The sequence below is a fragment of the Canis lupus genome, chromosome 10 (genome assembly GCF_048164855.1).
Source record: "Canis lupus baileyi chromosome 10, mCanLup2.hap1, whole genome shotgun sequence".
Classification (NCBI taxonomy): domain Eukaryota; kingdom Metazoa; phylum Chordata; class Mammalia; order Carnivora; family Canidae; genus Canis; species Canis lupus.
Window position 1 is genome coordinate 13,826,510 of NC_132847.1, and position 19,244 is coordinate 13,845,753.

Sequence of the window (19,244 nt, forward strand, 5' to 3'; positions counted from 1 at the left end):
TAAACCATACAATTTTAGAATAATAGTATTTTAATTCAAATAGTATTAAACTTTTACAGTAAAGGAATACTTGAACTTATACACACAACATGTTTTCAAATCTGAATTTCTTTTAGTATTGTATAGTAAACAGTGTTACTGTATATGGCTGTAAAACACTAAATCTTTGTTAATTTTATCTCAACAAGACAAGTTAGTGTATCTAAAGGGATGACTGGAAAAGATTTTTTTTAAATCTTAAGTGACTTGTTAAGAAGGAAAGTGAGTAAAAATGTGGTTTTGGTTTATTCTTCCCTTAAAGTAGCTATAAATAACTGTCCTTGTTCTTTATTCCCTTTCTATCAAGAGAATGTTCTATTTCTATGATGTGTAGAGTCGTAATTAAACATGATAATCCTTTATCTAATATTGGTATTTTTAACAGTCAAGTCCATCATCTCCGGAACCAGCTAGTCTTCCTGCAGAAGATGTTAGTACAAACTCCAATGGTCCCAAACCTGCAGAGGTGGTGCTAGATGATGACAGAGAAGATCTTTTTGCAGGTATATATAAATATCTTTATTTTTTTAGTAATAGTCCACTGTAGTATATATCCTGTTACAAGATATTCTCTAAAGCAAAACTGAAATTTTGTGTAAGGTATTAGTTAGTGGTAGTTCTTCTTGTTAACAACTTGATAGGAAATTTCCAATTAGATCACTTTGTGAAAAATATAGTTTGTTGAGAGAAGCAAACCATGATCCTTTCTGGTTTTAAGCATTTGAAAATAAATCACATATTATAATTTGATGTTTTGATCAGTACTTACACTCAAAAAACTAATGGTTGTGGCATTCATACTTTGGAAAATATCAGCGTTTAAAATCTTTGTTACTTACAGGTTGTCACAGCAAAATTAACTCGGGATTTTAAAATCATTTAAAATCTTTCTGTTTTAATAAAATACTTCAGTATTTACCACCTGTTGTATTTTGATTCACTTCTGGGTGAGTAAATTGATGGTTGAGAAATTTGTTTTACAGGGCAGGATTTGGTATAGTCCTACCTTTAAAATAATGAATTTTTTTTCAAAACAGTTACATCTGTTTTAACATTAAATTTAGGTAAAAGTTAATGTTTGGATATTGAAAGGCAAATCATTTTTTAGAATTAATGACACAGAAAATTAAAGTAGTAAACCTTTGTTAATTCACCTCAACTGGTTTTCATTGAGTTAAAATTTAATATTGTGTCCTCAGGTTTCATAGTAGTTGCATATTTGAACCATTCTGTATTTTTTGTATAAATATTTTTTGTTTTGAAGATATGCTTCTCTATCACATAGGTCCTTACAAGTTCCTGTTTGATCAGTTTTATGAAGTGTTTATTACAGATGAATTCATGTATTTTATCATGTCAGAATTTAAAATACCATACTAATAAATACCAATAATGTTTCTTATTTATTTATTTATTTGCTACCTAACAGCTTAGAATTAACCAAAGTTGTAACAATCCGTTTTGTTTCCTTTTATGGACTTTTTCCCAGTCAGCTCTTAAAAGTTTTTTTATGGCATTTATGTGTTAAACTAGAAAATGATAGAAGTCCTTTCTCTCCTGAGTAATGGATACCAATCTAAAATTGTGTGTATGTATAGAGTTATACATAGAAGTTTCAGATTATTCTTTTTATAAAAGAGCTTTTCACCTTGTGAAGTCTCAGAATTCATACAGAAGGAGTATGCAGAAACTAACAACAGAACTATGTGAAGGTTTTTTGTTTTGTTTTGTTTTTTTTTTTTGTATTTTTTTTTATCAGTATGCACACTAATTGATTTGCCAAGTGAGGACTATACAATATTTGCTTACTTGGCTTGATGAGAAAAATCTTACTCATATTTACCTAGCATCTGTACTAAATATTGTCATTCAATTATTGTCACCGCTGTTATTTGTTAGAAAAAGAGAGAGAGGGTGGCACATTGGTGATTTAGTCGGTTAAATGTCTAACTCTTGGTTTCAACTCAGGTCTTGATCTCAGGGTCATGAGATCAAGCCCCGTATTGGGTTCCCCACTCACGGGGAATCTGCTTAAAGATTTTCTCCCTCTGCCCTTCCTCCCACTCATACTTGGTGCTCTCTCTCTCAAAGTCTTTAAAAAACATAAAAGAGAGAGAGACGGGGACTAAATATAGTCATCTGTTTCTGTTTCAAACATAGAAACTCCAGCGGTGTGTGTGGGGGAGGGGGAGGGTTGATCTTATCCTGAGATGATGACCTGAGCTGAAATCAGGAGTCGGATACTTAACTGACTGAGCGACCCAGGCACCCTTTATGGTTCATCTTTTATCTTAAACTCAGCTGCATTTCAAAATGATATCATTAGGGCAGCCCAGATGGCTCAGCAGTTTAGCCCTGCCTTCAGCCCAGGGCGTGATCCTGGAGACCTGGGATCGAGTCCCATGTCGGGCTCCCTGCGTGCAGCCTGCTTCTCCCTCTGCCTGTGTTTCTGCCTCTCTCTCTCTGTCTCTGTGTGTCTCATGAATAAATAAAATTTTAAAAAATGATATCATTAGATATTCTAAGACCTAATTTGATCATTTTTATGTGAATGCATTAATAGTACACTTGCATCTTATTTTAATGCTTTTAAACTGGTATATCATTCCTCCTTTTATGGAGGAATATGATTGGAAACCATAATAAAGAGCAGCATATGTTTCCAGGATGATGAAGACTGTTGTCAAGCAATAGGAACATGTACTTCTATATTAGAGAAAAGAGTATCAGTAATTCTCTAGGGATCTAGCCATTTTGATTTTAAAACCATGAAGAGATTAGTACTGATACATTTTGGGTAGCATTTCAGGTACTGTTTTGTCAAACATGGTACCGGAAAGAGTTGGAGTGTGACATGTTCCTGTTACTAGTTTACTTGGAGTGCATTCACCAAATATGGTTGACTACAGAGCCCCTCCATTTGTTAGATCCTTCTCACTAAGCTTTGCTGAACATCAAGCTATCATAGAGGAATAAGTGAGGGTAAGCAAATTGCTAAAGTTGGAAATTGTCTTGGACATTTGAATCTTATTTCTGCAGGGTCCTTAGCTTATTTCACTTAAATATTTCAGCAAATAATACAAATTGTAAGTTTCAAATAAAAAAAAAACCAAATTGTGAGTTTCATGAATATTCCTTTGTTTAAAAAATTCTCTAGCATCTACAGTATGAGTGAAATATTTCTTCCCTGGCATTGACATAATTGATTTATACTTGTCCGTATATTATTTCTTCCCAGGAAAAGTTCATCTTTGTACTTAAAACGTCTGAGGCATCTCCTGGACCTTTAGGTCTGGTTTAAATTAAGACTTGTGAATTTGTAGTATTAGCTAAAAGTCATGAGAAGACTTTAAGGCAGACTGTATATTAGTATGCTAAATCTAAATCTCTACCCATTTATTTTCATTTTCCTCCTTCAGATTAGCCACTTAGTTCATATTTAGCTTTTCTTATATAGAGGTTTCATATTATTTATGAAACAACTTGTCTTTGCAAAGAACACAAAATCTGCTATTATTGAGTACATTGTGATAGAAAACCTAAAGTTACCATATCTGTCCTGATAGATCAATAAAGTTAATATGCCTTTAGCCTTTTGTCTCTCTGGTTGTGTTGCCAATAGCAGTACCTCTTCTCAAGAATTTTAGATTTTATTTGCTGCTTGTTGTTTTGCCTGTTTGTAGATAATCTCACACTTTCTAGCTTTGATTCACTGCTTTCTTATTTTCTTATGTTGTTCATTGGTTTCATTTCTTTAAAAAACAAATAAATACTAGCAGTCTTAATAGTCAGAAAGCTTTTAATTTTTTATATTGAGGTCATTTGTTGTCTCTCTATTTTACATCTGTCGTCTATTTTCCTTCTCTGGTTACCACAGTTGGAAAAATTTCTGGTTTAATATAAAAATGTAAAGAGTTATGTCAAGTAAGGATCTCATTGATATGAGAAAACCAGTAAGAATAGACTGATGAAATGTTAACCTGTTTACCCTGTTTACATTTAAATGTAAATGTTAACATTATTTACCTTATTTCAGGTAAATATGTTGTTACTGCTATACTTTTTGAGGTATTAAAATGGATCACTGACTGCCATTACTACCTTCCCAAACCTCTGGGAATCTAAGAATCTCAGGTTAGAAACCACTGGTCTGATTCTGTTTCCCTTATAGCCCTGCCTTTCTTTTACTGTTAACAGTTCTATAATCCCACAGAACCGTGGTTTTCATTATGGCCATTGACTGTAATTTTCATTTTTCTGATTTTGCTTTTTGTTTGTTCTATTGTTTTGTTTTCCTAGAATTCTTCCTCCATTTTTTCTCTACCCATCCATATCCTCTCAAATCAATTTCATAAAGTATTGCAGATATCCCCAGCCTAAAGTACTGTCTCCCATCTCAAATGGTAGTTTGTTTTGTAGTTCATATAGCAGTTAAATGTCTTATAACATTCTTTTTATTGTTCTCTTGGCTATTATTTGTCTTTTATTATTATTTAACATTCCACATCCTTGTGTCTTGTTTTCCCAATTAGATTATAAACTCCCTGAGGGCAGGTATGATATTTTACATTTCTTTGTGTTTCTCCATTGCATTTAGCACAATGTTAAATAGCTTGTAGACAATCAGTTTATTGATTTGATCTGGTTTTAAATATGTTTAATTTTAGATTTTTCAAGTGGATGAGCATTTTAAATTAAAACCTAAACAGCTGTTTGCTTCGCGTCATGTTTATGTATTCAACTAATACTCAGTAATCTTTAGCAGTTAATTGCTTTAGATTACTAACTTTGTGGATTTTGCATAACAGATTTTTAATCCCAACTGGGATAGTTCTGGGCAGCCTGTTGTCATAAAATTTGTTTGTATGTATAAAATAATCATAATGTTAGCCTGAATAAAAGATATTGAAAGGTAAGTTACCCCAAGCATAAGATCTATTACAAACCCAGCACAAATGAATGTGGAATTATCCACATCATTGATTTTCTACTAGCTTTATCCCTACCACTAGTATAGATAATTAAGCTGACTTACTGTAATTCTTCCTAAAATCAACAAGCTGTTGATTTTAAAGTATTGATAAACAACTAAGGAAGGATTCATTAAACTATAACAACGATTTTTAAGTAACATTATTTTGATTTTTTGGTGGGTATTATAAAAGTATTTTTTATAATTCATTAACTGCTATAGAGGCTATTGAAGTTTGTTATCAGTATCCTTAACTAACTTGTTTAATCTGTATCTAGAAGCCACAGAAGAAGTTTCTCTGGATAGTCCAGAAAGGGAACCTATCCTGTCTTCAGAACCTTCTCCTGCAGTCACACCTGTGACCCCTACTACACTCATTGCTCCCAGAATTGAATCAAAGAGTATGTCTGCTCCTGTGATCTTCGATAGATCCAGGGAGGAGGTATGGGAAAATGTTTGTACCCTTAAGTTAATATGTAAATAGTAAGCTTTTTGTTCCCCCACAGAATCACTCTCCTGTTAGTCATCTCTAATCAAAGCCTTTGGATACTTTGAGGGAAAGGTATTGGACTAAAGAAGTCAGCTGATTTGGCTTCTAATTTTATCTTTATCACATTTTAACCCAGTGACGTGGGCATGTTACTTTCCTTTTAAGTCAAAGATTTTATCATTTATGATCTCATGATGTTTATTTATGACTCTCAGCGTTTCTGTGTTAGTGAGAAAAATGTATGAAAGTTCTTTGAAAACTTTAATTAAGTGATATTTTGAGTAATTTTATTTGATGAATCATGCAGTAAATATTAGTGGTTATGTTGGCAGGGTACAGGATGGGTTGTAAATGGAGAGGAAGCACGAGAGGGCCTTCCTGTGAATAATGATTGTGTTTGTGAAAGTTACTGAGCTGTATACTTAGGATTTACTTAGTTTATGTTATAGTTCAAATAAGGTTTAGTTTCTTAAAAATCTGTACAAGAGGGCAGCTTTGGAGAAAAAAAGATTATGGTTAGAAAAACTTTTAGATAATCTTGAGCTATTAATATTACTCTAAAATAGTTTACAGATTTAACAATTTCTGTGTTCTTTTCTTGAGAGTAACAGGACTTTCTTGCAGAGCTGCTCCTAGGATTGCTTATTTATAAAGGCATTAAAAAGTGCTTCTCTGCAGTCTTACAAGCTAATCATTTTTCCTACTTAGTGTGCTTTATAGTGCTCTCATGGGTTTCAAGAAGAGCATGTGTTTCCTAGCTTATCAGAGAAATCATGATATTCTCAGTATGGTTATTTTTACAGATATGGAGGATTCTATTGGCAAAAGTAATGGCTACCTCCTGTTGAAAAGAGTAGAGATACAACTTTGAAAAGTGCTCATATTAAAAAATAATTAAGGTATCAGTATTTAATTATCTGAATCTGAAGACTCAGTTTAGAGAACAACAATTCCACAGTATTCCTACAGAAAACCAAATCTGAGGAGTTGTGAGAACACAAGATTTTCTGTAACTTCTCCAAATGATCCTTTTCCTGGTGTGTGTGTGTGTGTGTTTAAATATTGTCAAGGAGGGCAGCCCAGGTGACTCAGCGGTTTAGCGCCGCCTTTGGCCCAGGGCGTAATCCTGGAGACCTGGGATCGAGTCCCACGTCAGGCTCCCTGCATGGAGCCTGCCTTTCCCTCTTCCTGTGTCTCTGCCTCTCTCTCTCTCTTTCTCTCTCTCTCTCTCTCTCTTTCTCTCTTTCTCTCTTTCTCTCTCTCTCTCTCTCTGTCTCTCATGAATAAATACATAACATAAATAAATAAATAAAGTCAAGGAAATATGACAGCTTTTATTTTTCAGAAACCATGCTGAGTGGCTTTTTAAATTATTATGACAACTCTAATAAAAGATGGTAAAAATTGAAGTTATTAGTGTTATAACAGTGATGTAATTTGGAGTCTTAAGATGAAAAGAATTGTCTTTTCTAGATTGAAGAAGAAGCAAATGGAGATGTTTTTGATATAGAAATTGGTGTATCAGATCCAGAGAAAGTTGGTGAGTCAGTATTTACAATATTTTAAATTTGCTTCTTTGTGATAAGTACCTTGGTTATTAATATGCTGTTTTTCTTTATTAAGTGCAGTGTTGAATGTTAAAATGGTACCTTTATTTTTAAGATATGTACACATTATGAATTGTTCATCACGATCAAGTTGGTCAGCATATTACTTCACAGCTACCTTTTGTGTGTGTGGCTAAGCTTAATTTTAATAGTACTGTTTGACTTTTCTTATAGGTGATGGCATGAATGCTTACATGGCATATAGAGTAACAACAAAGGTGAGCCTTTGCTCCTTTAAAAACATAGTGAGCCCTCACCATGTGTAGTATGAGTTTATAACCGCAAATAAAGTATAAGGATTTCCTGTCTTTACAAAGGTTACTATTCATTGAAGATTTCAAATAAGCAGTTACATTGAGTTAAGAGCATTTTCTAAATGTAATGTTCTCCAAAGTATAAGTAAAATATTCTGTGAAAGTATGCAGGAAGGGACTTAATATAGACAAAGGTAGGAGAAAGTGACGGGGGGTTGGAGACACAGAGAAAGGAGAAGATTGCTCGTTCCAAGCAAAGGGGTTTGCTTTTTTAATGGCCAGGAGTCAAGAAAGCATTGTGCTTTCCAGGATCTGCAGAAAGTGGTGCCTACTTAAAATTGTTTGGCGGTAGCCTCCCTACGTTATGAACAGCCACATTAAAGAATTTGGGCTTTATCCTGAGTATAATGGTATAATGGAGAGCATTTGAAGAGATCAAGCAAGAGTATAACACAATTAGATTTTTGTTTTAGAAAGATCTGACTACTAAGTTGGGAGTGCAAAGTAGAGGTCAGGATTTCCAGTTAATTCCATCAGAATTCCTAAAGGGTTGTAGGCCTTAGATCTTAAAGTGGGAGAGGATCTGTAGCAATCCTGTCTGCGAGAAATAATATTTTTTACTCAGGAATTGATTCTGAAGCCAAAATAATGGCTTCTTGAATTGTGTAGGAGGTAGAATCAGTAGAGCTTGAATGTAAGGAGTGAAGGAGAGATGCCTAAGTTACTGACTAGAGTATTTCCACGGTTATCAGAGTGAGCTCGGAGAAAAAGCAACACAGTTTGGATTGGCATGAGATTTGTTATTTCATTGAACATATTTTTATTAAACACTTAACATGGGGTCCAGCTCTGTTCCAAGCAAGAAGGTTTATTAGGAAACAATACAGACAAATGCCCTTCCCACATGGAGATTATGTTTCAGCAAGAGATTGGGTGAATTTGAGGTGGCAGCAAGATTTAAGTAGAAGTATCCCTTGGGCATTTTGATATATTAGACTGAAGCTCAGAGGACATCTGGGCCAGAGGTAAAGATTTAAGAGTCATTAACATAAATGCAATTAGAGTTGATGAGACGCGTCAAGGAAACGTTTTGTCCTTTTAAGTTTCTATAAAAACAAAACAAAAATGTGTAATGTAGATTTTTTTTTATCAGAAATGTGTCTACCACATTAGTTAGCTCCTGTGCGTTCTTTTGCAAAATAAACCAATGTGTATATGTGTGTATATATGTGTATATGTTCATGGTAATATGTGATACTAACTTCTGAAAGATTGCTTAGTATTCAGAATTTGAAATGCCTCTTCTTTACTTGTAGACTTCTCTTTCCATGTTCAGTAAGAGTGAATTTTCAGTGAAAAGAAGATTCAGTGACTTTCTTGGTTTGCATAGCAAGTTAGCAAGCAAGTATTTACATGTTGGTTATATTGTGCCACCAGCTCCAGAAAAGAGTATAGTAGGTAAGTATGAATAATTTTTTTAAAAACTTGTTCCTGTTTCTAGCTCAGTTTTAACTATACAGATTAGGATACCATGATCATTATCATGATAACTCATAATGTCTAGCAATACTGAATTTAATAAATATTCCCTTTATGATAATCACCCATCAACTAAGGAATGTATAAGCTAATAGTTTTATTTTCTAACATCTTAGAACTTTGATTTATATAGGATCAATTTAAGATTTGATTTATATAATATAATGTTAAATACTGGATCAGGATTTGCCAAGTTGAGAGCAGTTGAAAGGGTCATGTTACTGAGAAACACTCAAAAGATATTTTATGTTAGTAGCATACTAACATGTTTCTAAGGGATGGAGGTATTTGGCTTTCAGCTATTCATTGTCCCAAAAAAGATTCCATCCAGTCTAGATTTTATAAGACCTATCATGTTAATATATTTCATACCTAAATTTAATGTTTAAAAACATTTCTGCCTATGAGATGCCTGAGCATGCAACTCTCAATCTCGGGGTTGTAAATTGGAGCCCCACATTGGATGTAGAGCTTGATTGCTTAAAAATAAAATCTCTAAAATAAAAATTCTACCTGTACAAGTACTAAAGTTAAGAATATGCAGAAGGGAGCATCTGGTTGGCTCAATTGATAGAGCATGTGACTCTTGATCTCAGGATCATGAATTCAAGCCCCACACTGTGTGTAGAGCTTACTTTAGAAAGGGATGAGGGAAGTGCCTGGGTGGTTCATTTGGTTAGGGATCTAACTCGATTTCAACTCAGATCATGATCTCACGATCATGAGATAGAGCCTGTAGTCAGGCTCCCTGCTCAGCGTGATGTCTGCATGAGATTCTCTCTCCCCCTCTCCTGTCCCACCTCCAGCTTGTGCATGTGTATAGGCTCTCTCTCCCTAAAATAAAGAAAATAAATCTTTTAAAATGTTTAAAGAGAATACACAAAAAATTACAAAAGAGGGTAACTTTCATTGTCCCATTAAAAGACATCTGTCCTCTCTTAAATTTTTCTAGTTTTTTTCCCCATTTGTTGAGTTATTTACCATAATTTATTTTTCTTTATATGTAAGATTATTCAGAAAATATAAAAATGAATTCTGCTACTCTTTAAATTTTTTCTTTTTTTTTTTTTAATTTTTTCTTTTACTGTTTTTAGACATTTTTTTTGAAAAGCACCTAATAGTATCTTTAATAATTTTGAAACCTGATATATTTAAATGCATTTGTTATATACTCTGTTTTTTTTAATTATAAAAATTTTTTTTGGGGTGCCTGGCTGCTTTAGTTGGTGACTTGTGATTTGATCTTGGGGTTGTGAGCTCAAGCCCCACACTGAGCATAGAGTTTCCTTAAAAAAAAAAAAATTAATGAAATTAAATGTAAAAAAAAAACTTTAAAAAATTGAAATGCCAATAAACTCAGTATTTGTAAGACAAAATGTTTAGTGATAATGGTGGCTTCCTTTTTGTTTTTGTTTTTATAGTTTTCCAAATCCCTAACTTCTAGCTTAGTACAAAATAGCGATGTTCTCATGTGTGTTTCTGCATCCTGTCTCTTGTGATATAATATACCACATAACCTTTGTTAAACTCCACTGAGCTCTCATGAAAGAGTAAGAGTAAAAAAGACAGTAGTTTAATATTATTCTGAAAGTAGCCTTTGGTGCACACTTCCCCACACTTGTACAAAAAGGGTATCGGAAATCTTTCTGGTATTCTGACCATACTTTGAAAACTGCTAACCTAGTTAATAATCTTATTTCTCTTACCTCAAGACGTTTGCTTTTGGCATCATACTATCTGTGTAGGGAACTCACGCATCACAAATTATTACTATCTTTTTTTTCTTTTTTGTGCAGCTCTTTTTATGTATCAGAGGAAAAAAACTATTTTTCTCATTTTGGTGACTAACATGCTAATCTAGTTCTTAAATAGTGAGTGTCCCCCCTCAAAATTGAAAAAAGTAAATTTTAATGCCCAAGTTTATTATATTTCAGGCTAATATTTTGCCTTAATTATCTGCAACCTTCCACAGATTATTACAGTATAATAAATAGCATGTGTAAATTTTTTTATTTTTATTTTTTTAGCATGTGTAAATTTAAAGTAGAAATGAGAAACTAAATCCCAAGAGCACCGTTTTCTGATACTGATCCTCACAGCCTTCAAAAAAAACCCTTCAAAAAAAAAAAAAAACCCCTTCAAAGGGTTTTTAGGGGACAGTCACACGGTTTTGTTTGCATTATCTATATACATGACCAAGATAGATAGCCCTTTACATTGTAAGACTATCCATTAAATTATAGAGATAATTAACATTTATTTAGAGTGTACTGTACTAAATAATTTATGTGCATTCTCTCATTTAATCCTCACAGTAGCTTTATGACGTTAGCTTATTGTTTTCCTTATTTAATAGGTAAGGAAGCTAAGGTTCATCAAGGTTACAGAACGTAGCCCACGCCATACAGCTCGTAAGAGTCAGAGCTGGGCTTTGCAGGCCATCTTACTCTAGAGCTTACACTTTTAATCACTATTCTGGTCTGCTAATTTTGGTATGATTTTAAAAATATGGTTATGGTTTGTTTTTATTTTGTATTCAAAATAGAAAACTTTCCAATTTTAAAAATAATCTAATGCTACATTATTGTAGACTTATCTAATGTACATTTAAGGTGGATTGAGTTGTTTTAAGATTATTTATATACTACTTTATTCTAGAAAGGACTTGAGGCAACTACATGTAATGCAGGTTTTTTTAAAGATCAAAATAAAAAAATTATTGGGAAAAATAAACATAGTGAAATAGTAAGGTGAAACCAAGTGAAACAGTTTCTTCAGAATATATGCATAAAGTCTGAACAGTTACTAAGTGGGTAACAAATTGGTCTGTGAACCTCCTGAAAGCCAACCAAATAGAGAAGCTGTCATTTTTTCATACTGTCCATCAGTTTTTTTTGAAGAAAAATGAATAGGCTAAGAAATTGTTGAAATATGGGAGGCCTTATTAATTACATAGGCAGTAGTTTTCAAGTGATAAATGCTCAAGGTGGGGTAGCAGAAAAGGAATAGTAACTTGTCTTCTTTGCTGAAAAGTTGGAACTGCCCTGAAGGAAGAGAAGTCTTTTCATTAGTCCACAATTGTTACCCGTTTATAAGATTAGTTAACTTAAAAACAACATTTCAGGGCAGCCCTGGTGGCTCAGCGGTTTAGCGCCGCCTTCAGCCCAGGGCCTGATCCTGGAGACCCCAGATCGAGTCCCTGGCTCCCCACATGGAGCCTGCTTCTCCCTCTGCCTGTCTCTATCTCTCTCTCTCTCTCATTAATAAATAAAAAACATTTCACTAAGCTTTTAGGAAAGAGTAACAATAACAACTAAGTTGTGAAGTTTTAAGAGCTAAGGGATTAGAGTGTTTTTTATTTGCTGCTTGGGCCTGTATTGGTTAGCATGAGCAGAAGATCCTTAAAGAGAAAAATGCAAAGAACTGCGTAGTGGTAAGATATTTTCAGGGAAACAATATGTGAACTAATTAACATTCATTCCACTTCTAGTAGTCCATTCAGGGTAGATAATTTTAGGTGTTTGAGTTTTCTTTTTCAAATTTGTGTTTCAGAAATATTATGTTAAACAAAACATTCATAGGTGCAATGTTTATTTACCAGATGTACCAGCCTGAATAAGAATTACATGGTTTTACATAGTCCTGTTTCTAATGGCTTTGTCGAGATATAATCCACATGTCATGTAATTTATCCATTTAAAGTGAATATAATTCAGGACATCTGGTTGGCTCTGTTTTAGAGCATTAACTCTTAATCTCAGGATGGTGAATTCAAGCCCCATATTGAGTTTAGAGCTTATTTAAATATAAAGTGTATCAATTTCAATGTAATATTTAAGCCTTTTAGTATATTCAGAATTGTGTTCACACCACCACAATCACTTTTAGAATATTTTTTATTTATTACCCCTTAGCTATCATCCTCTAATTTCCCTTAACTCCCAGCCCTATGCAGTCACTAATTTACTTTCTTTATCTGTAGATGTGCCTATTCTGGACATTTTATATAAAGGGAATCAGATAATGAGTGGGCCTTTGTGACAAACTTCTTTCACTTAGCATACTTTTTTTTTTTTTTTTAAGATCTTATTTGAGAGAAAAAGAGAACGAGCATGAGGGAGGGGCAGAAGGAGAGGGAGAAGCAAATTTCCTGTTGAGCAGGGAGTTGGATGCGGGGTTTGATCCCAGGACCCTGAGATCATGACCTGAGCCAAAGGCAGATGCTTAACCAACTGAGCCACCCAGACAGCCCTCACTTAGCATATTTTTAAGGTTCATCCCTGTCATAGGATATGTCAGTACTTCATTTCTACAGAATTGATGTTGAAGGAAAAAGAACAAGGAAAAAAAGACCACTCTGCAATCTGGTACATGAGTATTAAAATTGAAACTGCCATTACAGAGATGATTAATGATTTTTATTTTATAAATTATGAAAGCACTTGTTTCAACTATAACCAAACCAGCTATGATAAACAACATGTTCTTCGACTCTACATTGGGGGAGATATTTAGCAAATTCATGGCTTACACTTATTTTTCTAGTCCCCAAACTGAAGAACCTTAAGTATTGTTTATAAGAAATGAAAATACTGAGCTTAAATTTGCTAATGTGAATCTCTTTATGCATATTGAAATGCAAACTCATTTTAATTTACTAAGAGTATAGTGTATCACAGACAGATGAGAAACCCAAACAGAGGTGAGAAAACTGCAGACAGAGCTCAGCTTCTACTTTATCTGGTTGAAATGTTAGTATATCATGGGTTAATTCCTCAGATGTATGGTAACTGGTGATAATTTAGGAGCCTTTTTTTGGTCAAGTTCAACCTTTTGAAGTATGTTTTAAGTTATGCTGAAATGACTATAATAGATATTCACAATAATATAAAATTATGAATCTCATTTAATTTTTTTCAAAGGCATGACCAAGGTCAAAGTGGGTAAAGAAGATTCATCATCCACTGAATTTGTAGAAAAACGGAGAGCAGCTCTTGAAAGGTAATTCTAAACAGCTATGCTTTATTATTCTCATGTTCTTACTTTAGTGATAGGAGTCTAATTCCATTATATGGCACACTGTATTTTAATGATTAATTTTTTCATTAGTACCATTTCATGACTCTTTGCTAGGAATGCATTAAACTTTAAGAAAATACTTTTTTTAACAATACAATACTGTGGTCTGCTTTTATTAATTCTCATAAGTGGATCAATATTTAGCATATAATGTGTCTAATGGGATAACACCTATTTTTGTATGCTATAAGACGACTATAAAGATATCAGTTAGCTGAAGATAGAATTAATGTATCATGGGGGTGCCTGCCTGGCTGGCTTGGTAACGTGTGTGACTCTTGATCTTGGGGTTGTGAGTTTGAGCCCGATTTGAGTATAGAGATTACTGAAAATAAAATCTTAAAAAAAATAATTTATGTATCATAGCTGTAATCTGCATGAGAAGTAAGGAACTGGCAAGCTTATAAAAAGATAACCATGAAACTTGTGAAAGGGAAGAAAGGATTGATAAAATTATTTGGATTTTTAATATTTAGTATTGTTTAGGTTCTTAGGAAATTCTACCCATATTCAAGTTCTTTGTTGGATAATTTGGCTATAGTTCACTGAAGGTAATTTTTCCTTTGAATTATTACTTGGTTAGAAACATTATTAAATACAATGAGAAATTAGGTTTGCGTGCCGTCCTTTATTTTTGTATAATTGATTTTGACATGAGTGCAGAGTAGTATTAGTCATTTATTGAGTTAACTGTATACTTAAAGTCTGATGTATTTGCTCTGCTTTCCTTTAGAATACTTGACACATTTCCTATAGTTTTGAAGACTTGTCTTCAATGTAGCAGACCAAAAAGAGGAATGGATAGGAGGAACCCAAGCCCAGAATCTCAACATTTATTCCTTACTTGTTATGCTGAAAATTGAGAAAATAAATTTGAAACTATCTTAAAACCCAAGTTTTAGAACATAAGTTGGTAATCGCTTAGGCATATAAATGTTCTAATTGCTTAGGATTTTTTTGTTTTTTTTTTAATTGAATTTTGTTTGTTATCTTAATTGAATTTGCTTATTCTTTATTTTCTCTTTTGACATAAGACCAGTGGTTGTGGTAGGTTGGACAGATTTTAAGTAATAGTATATTTATTTTCAGGTACACATTTTTTTAAAGACTATTTTTAAAGCACCTTATTTCTGGGTTTTAGTTATAAATTGTTTACATTTTAAGAAAATGCCACAGAAAAAAGTCAGATTTGAACAATTTACAGCAAGGAAGCTAAAAAATATGCAACTTGATATTAGGGAGGACTTAAAGGATGAGATTATGTCTGTGAGAAATGCAATTACTCAGGAAAAGGATTTAAATTGCATCAAGAGAAGTTTAGGTTAGGCATTAGAATTGTTTGTGTTGTGAAAGAGGTCATAGACAATGTTTTTAAGAGTAAAGGTAGATAATGTTCTGTTTTGATTCTGCTTAGTTCTTCCTGAAAGTGTAACCATGACCCTTTGAGAAACCTTTCAAGTCCTATTTTTCTATGAGTAAATTTGAAATATTTCAGATGGCATGCTTGATAAGGAACTTAATGAAGATTTATTGTACCAAGGACATATAATTTGATTCTACATTCACCTTTCTTGCAACTTGAATGCATTGCATAGTACTTACTATAACATCATGCAGTATGAAACATTGAGGAGAGCTGTAAGGAAATACTGAGACTTGACCTACTGGGTATTTAAAAACGGGTTTTTTAGTGATAAATGTTACTTGTTACATGCTACCTTAGTGGACTTTGCAGATTAAAAAAAGAAGAAGAAACAGTGTAATAATATGAGGGAGAAATTCATTTTGCATTAAAAATTATGACTAAAGAAAATATAGGTATAAAGGTCTAGAAGCAGAGGAATTGGAATGCTTTTTATAAAGGGAGTTTTTTCTGTGGCATTGCTTAAAAATTAGGGCAGGCTTATCTGTGAGATACCCAGCCTCGTTGAATCTGGTGGGTCAGGAAGTATTTCTCTTTGTATATACTATGATAACAATTTATTTATTTGTTTGCTCCACTCAGAAAATCTAGGTGACTGTCTTGAATGAAAGGGTGAACATCTGGTGTTAAAAGACAGGAAGAGAAAGAGAGTGGTTAAGAAAGATACTCTCCTGAGCACTCTCACTAAAGTAAGCTGAAACTACTTTTGGGAGGAGTGTCCCTAAGATCCCTCTCTAGATTTTCTTGAGAGTGCTTCACATTTTACTTTAAGACCATGTTGAATTTGTTTCATAGGTAAGAATACAGTTCTGCAAATATAGACAGAAGTATAGAGTGTCATGAAAAAGATTTAGAATCCACTACACAATATACACTCTGTGACTTTGGGCAAGTTATTTTACTTAAATACACTTTTCCTTATCTTAAAATATATCAGGATTATGCACTCCAAGTACCCAAAAACATGACTGACTTGGCCTAAACAACGTAGGTTAATTAGTCTACTCTCTCATATCAAGAAGTATTTAGGATTATCCATTTCATTCAGAAATCATGTTGCTTCTTTCCGATATCTGTAATACAACCATTTCTCACCACTACAATACTAGTCCAAATACTGGAATTAACTGCAGTAAGCTCCTAATTGACCTCTTTGTTTCCATCCTTGAGCCTCCAACTCTTTTAATATAGCAATCAGAGTCATCCCTTTACATCAGATCATGTCCCTTTCTCCCCATTTCACTCAGTAAAAGCCAGAGTCCTTATAATGGCCTACAGAACTTTACATGACATGCACTGCTCACTCTGTTACTCTTTGATCTTGTATGCTCCTTGATCACTTTGTTCCAGGCCACACTGATGTTTTGCTGCTCTTCAAAGATCCTTAGCATTTTTCCACCTTAAGATTTTTCCACTGGCCTCTCCCACTGCCTAGAAAGCTTTTATTCCCAGGTATCTGCATGGCTAATTCTCTCATCTCTTTCAAGTTTAGATGTTCAAGTATCTTTCCAATGAAGTCTATTCTGATGATTGGCTTCATTCTACCTATTATATTTGAATTGCCACCAACAATACCTTATGTACTTGATTGCATTTGCTCTACTGTTCTATCCTTTCTTTTTTCCACAACTTTTGCCGGCTTCTCCCATAGTATATAATTTATGTGTTTATTATATTTAGAGTTTATCATCAGCCTTCTCTTACTAAAATACAATTTCACATTAAGAAAATGACATGTAGTAAATACTTACTAAATATTTGCTGGATGAACAAATGAATGTCATCGAAGATTCAGGCTTTCTGCCTTTCTACTCCCTCATTGTTAGCACATGTTTGAGTTTCAAGCAAGAGAAATCCTAACTTTGTTCCTCTGAATTTTGGATAACCTGCTTTACTTTATCTTAAATGAATAAACAGGAGCTTAAAACCTTCAGTGTTTTTTCTTTTTTCTTTTTTAAGATTTTATTTATTTATTCATAAGAGAGAGAGAGTAAGAGAGAGGCAGAGACACATGCAGAGGGAGAAGCAGGCTGCATGCAGGGAGCCTGATGAGGGACTTGATCCTGGGACTCCAGGATCATGCCCTGGGCGGAAGGCAGGCGCTAAACCGCTGAGCCACCCAGGGATCCTCTGGTTTTTCTAACTTTATCAGCAGCCTTTCCTTAGAGCAAATGTGCAGAAAAACTACAACTACCTCTCATTGAGTGTGATACTACTTTTCACCATTTCCATTGTGCCTTCCTTTTCTCTCTTCCTTCGAGTGTTTCTTTCTCCTCATGATCCTTTTCATGTCTGCTTCCTGTATTCTTTTCCTTTTTTTGTTCTGCATCCATCCTTTATATCTCTGTAACCTCTCTGACCTTAATACTGAGTTGGCGAATATTTACAAATATTCACAGCGTTACTCATCATCAGATAATTGCAGATTAAAATTACATTGAGGTATCCCCTCACGCCTGTCAGTATGGCTAAATCCAAAAGCACAAGAAACAAGTGTGGACAAGAATGTGAAGAAAAAGGAGCCCTCTTACACTGTAGGTGGAATGCAAACTGGTACAACTACCCTGGAAAATAGTATGGAGGTTCCTCAAAAAGTTAAAAAAAGAACTATCCTATGATTCAGGAATCACACTATTGAGTATATTTACCCAAAGAATACAAAAAACACTAATTCAGAGGAGTATATGCACCCTTATGTTTATTGCAGCATTATTTATAAAAGCCAAATTATGGAAGTAGCTCAAGTGTCCAGGATAAAGAAGATTGGATGTGGGTGTAAAATGGATTATTACTCAGTCATTAAGAGAATGAAATCTTGCCATTTGCAACAACATGGATAGAGCTGAAGAGTATATCACTAAGTGAAATAAGTCAGAGAAAGACAAATACTATTTGATTTCACTTACATGTGGAATTTAAGAAACAAAACAAACAAGCAAACGTGGTGGGAGAGGAGAGACAAACCAAGAAACAGACTCTTAACTATAGAGAACAAACTGATGGATACCAGAGGGGGTGGTGGTGGACTGTTGGGTTAAATAGGTGATGGGAATTAAGCATTGTACTTGTCCTGATGAGTATGGAAGTATTGAATCACTGAATTGTCTACCTAAAACTACTATTATACTGTATGCTAACTGATGATTCACAGAGGGGAGGTTGGTGGGGAATGGGTAAAATAGGTGGTGGGAATTAAAGAGGACACTTAACATGGTGAGCACTGAGCAATGTAGAGAATTGTCGAATCATTATATTGTACACAAAAGTAATATAACACTGTATGTTAACTATAATGGAATTAAGATTAAAAACCTAATGAAAAGAATGAAAAATAAGATTGATGTGAAGGGAGGAAAAATGCAAATCCATTCCTTTATTTTCTGATTTAAAAACACAAACCACTTACTCAAAAGGGAATTTTCATTTAAAATGTGCTATTGAGGGCAGCCCCGGTTGCTCAGCGGTTTAGTGCCACCTTTGTCCCAGGGTGTGATCCTGGAGACCCAGGATCAAGTCCCACGTCGGGCTCCCTGCGTGGAGCCTGCTTCTCCCTCTGCCTGTGTCTCTGCCTCTGTCTCTCTCTCTCTGTGTGTCTGTCATGAATAAATAAAAATCTTAAAAAACAAAAAAAGTAAAATGTGCTATTGAGATAAGCAAAGTAGACATTACGTACAACCAATTTAAAGAATAAAATTCCATTGAATGTGATAGTACTTTGCAAATGATAAGAAAGCAAGTAGTGGTCTTTGTAGTATTAAAAAATAAATATACTACATATGTATGCTAGAATTTCATGTGGTAAATAAAAATGGCATTAGAGAATAATATTTAATGCCACAGA

General features: G+C 33.9%; 1 protein-coding gene across 2 annotated transcripts in view; it reads left to right on the forward strand.

Moving 5' to 3' along the window:
• The window catches only part of SNX2 (sorting nexin 2), a 57,495-nt gene that overhangs the window by 22,681 nt on the left and 15,570 nt on the right, over positions 1-19,244 (forward strand). For both annotated transcript variants that reach the window (XM_072840762.1, XM_072840763.1), the window contains exons 2-7: positions 425-542; positions 5,290-5,453; positions 6,975-7,041; positions 7,283-7,326; positions 8,679-8,820; positions 13,824-13,902. In XM_072840762.1, the coding sequence (XP_072696863.1) occupies positions 425-542; positions 5,290-5,453; positions 6,975-7,041; positions 7,283-7,326; positions 8,679-8,820; positions 13,824-13,902 (614 nt within the window). The remainder of the gene's footprint in view (positions 1-424; positions 543-5,289; positions 5,454-6,974; positions 7,042-7,282; positions 7,327-8,678; positions 8,821-13,823; positions 13,903-19,244) is intronic.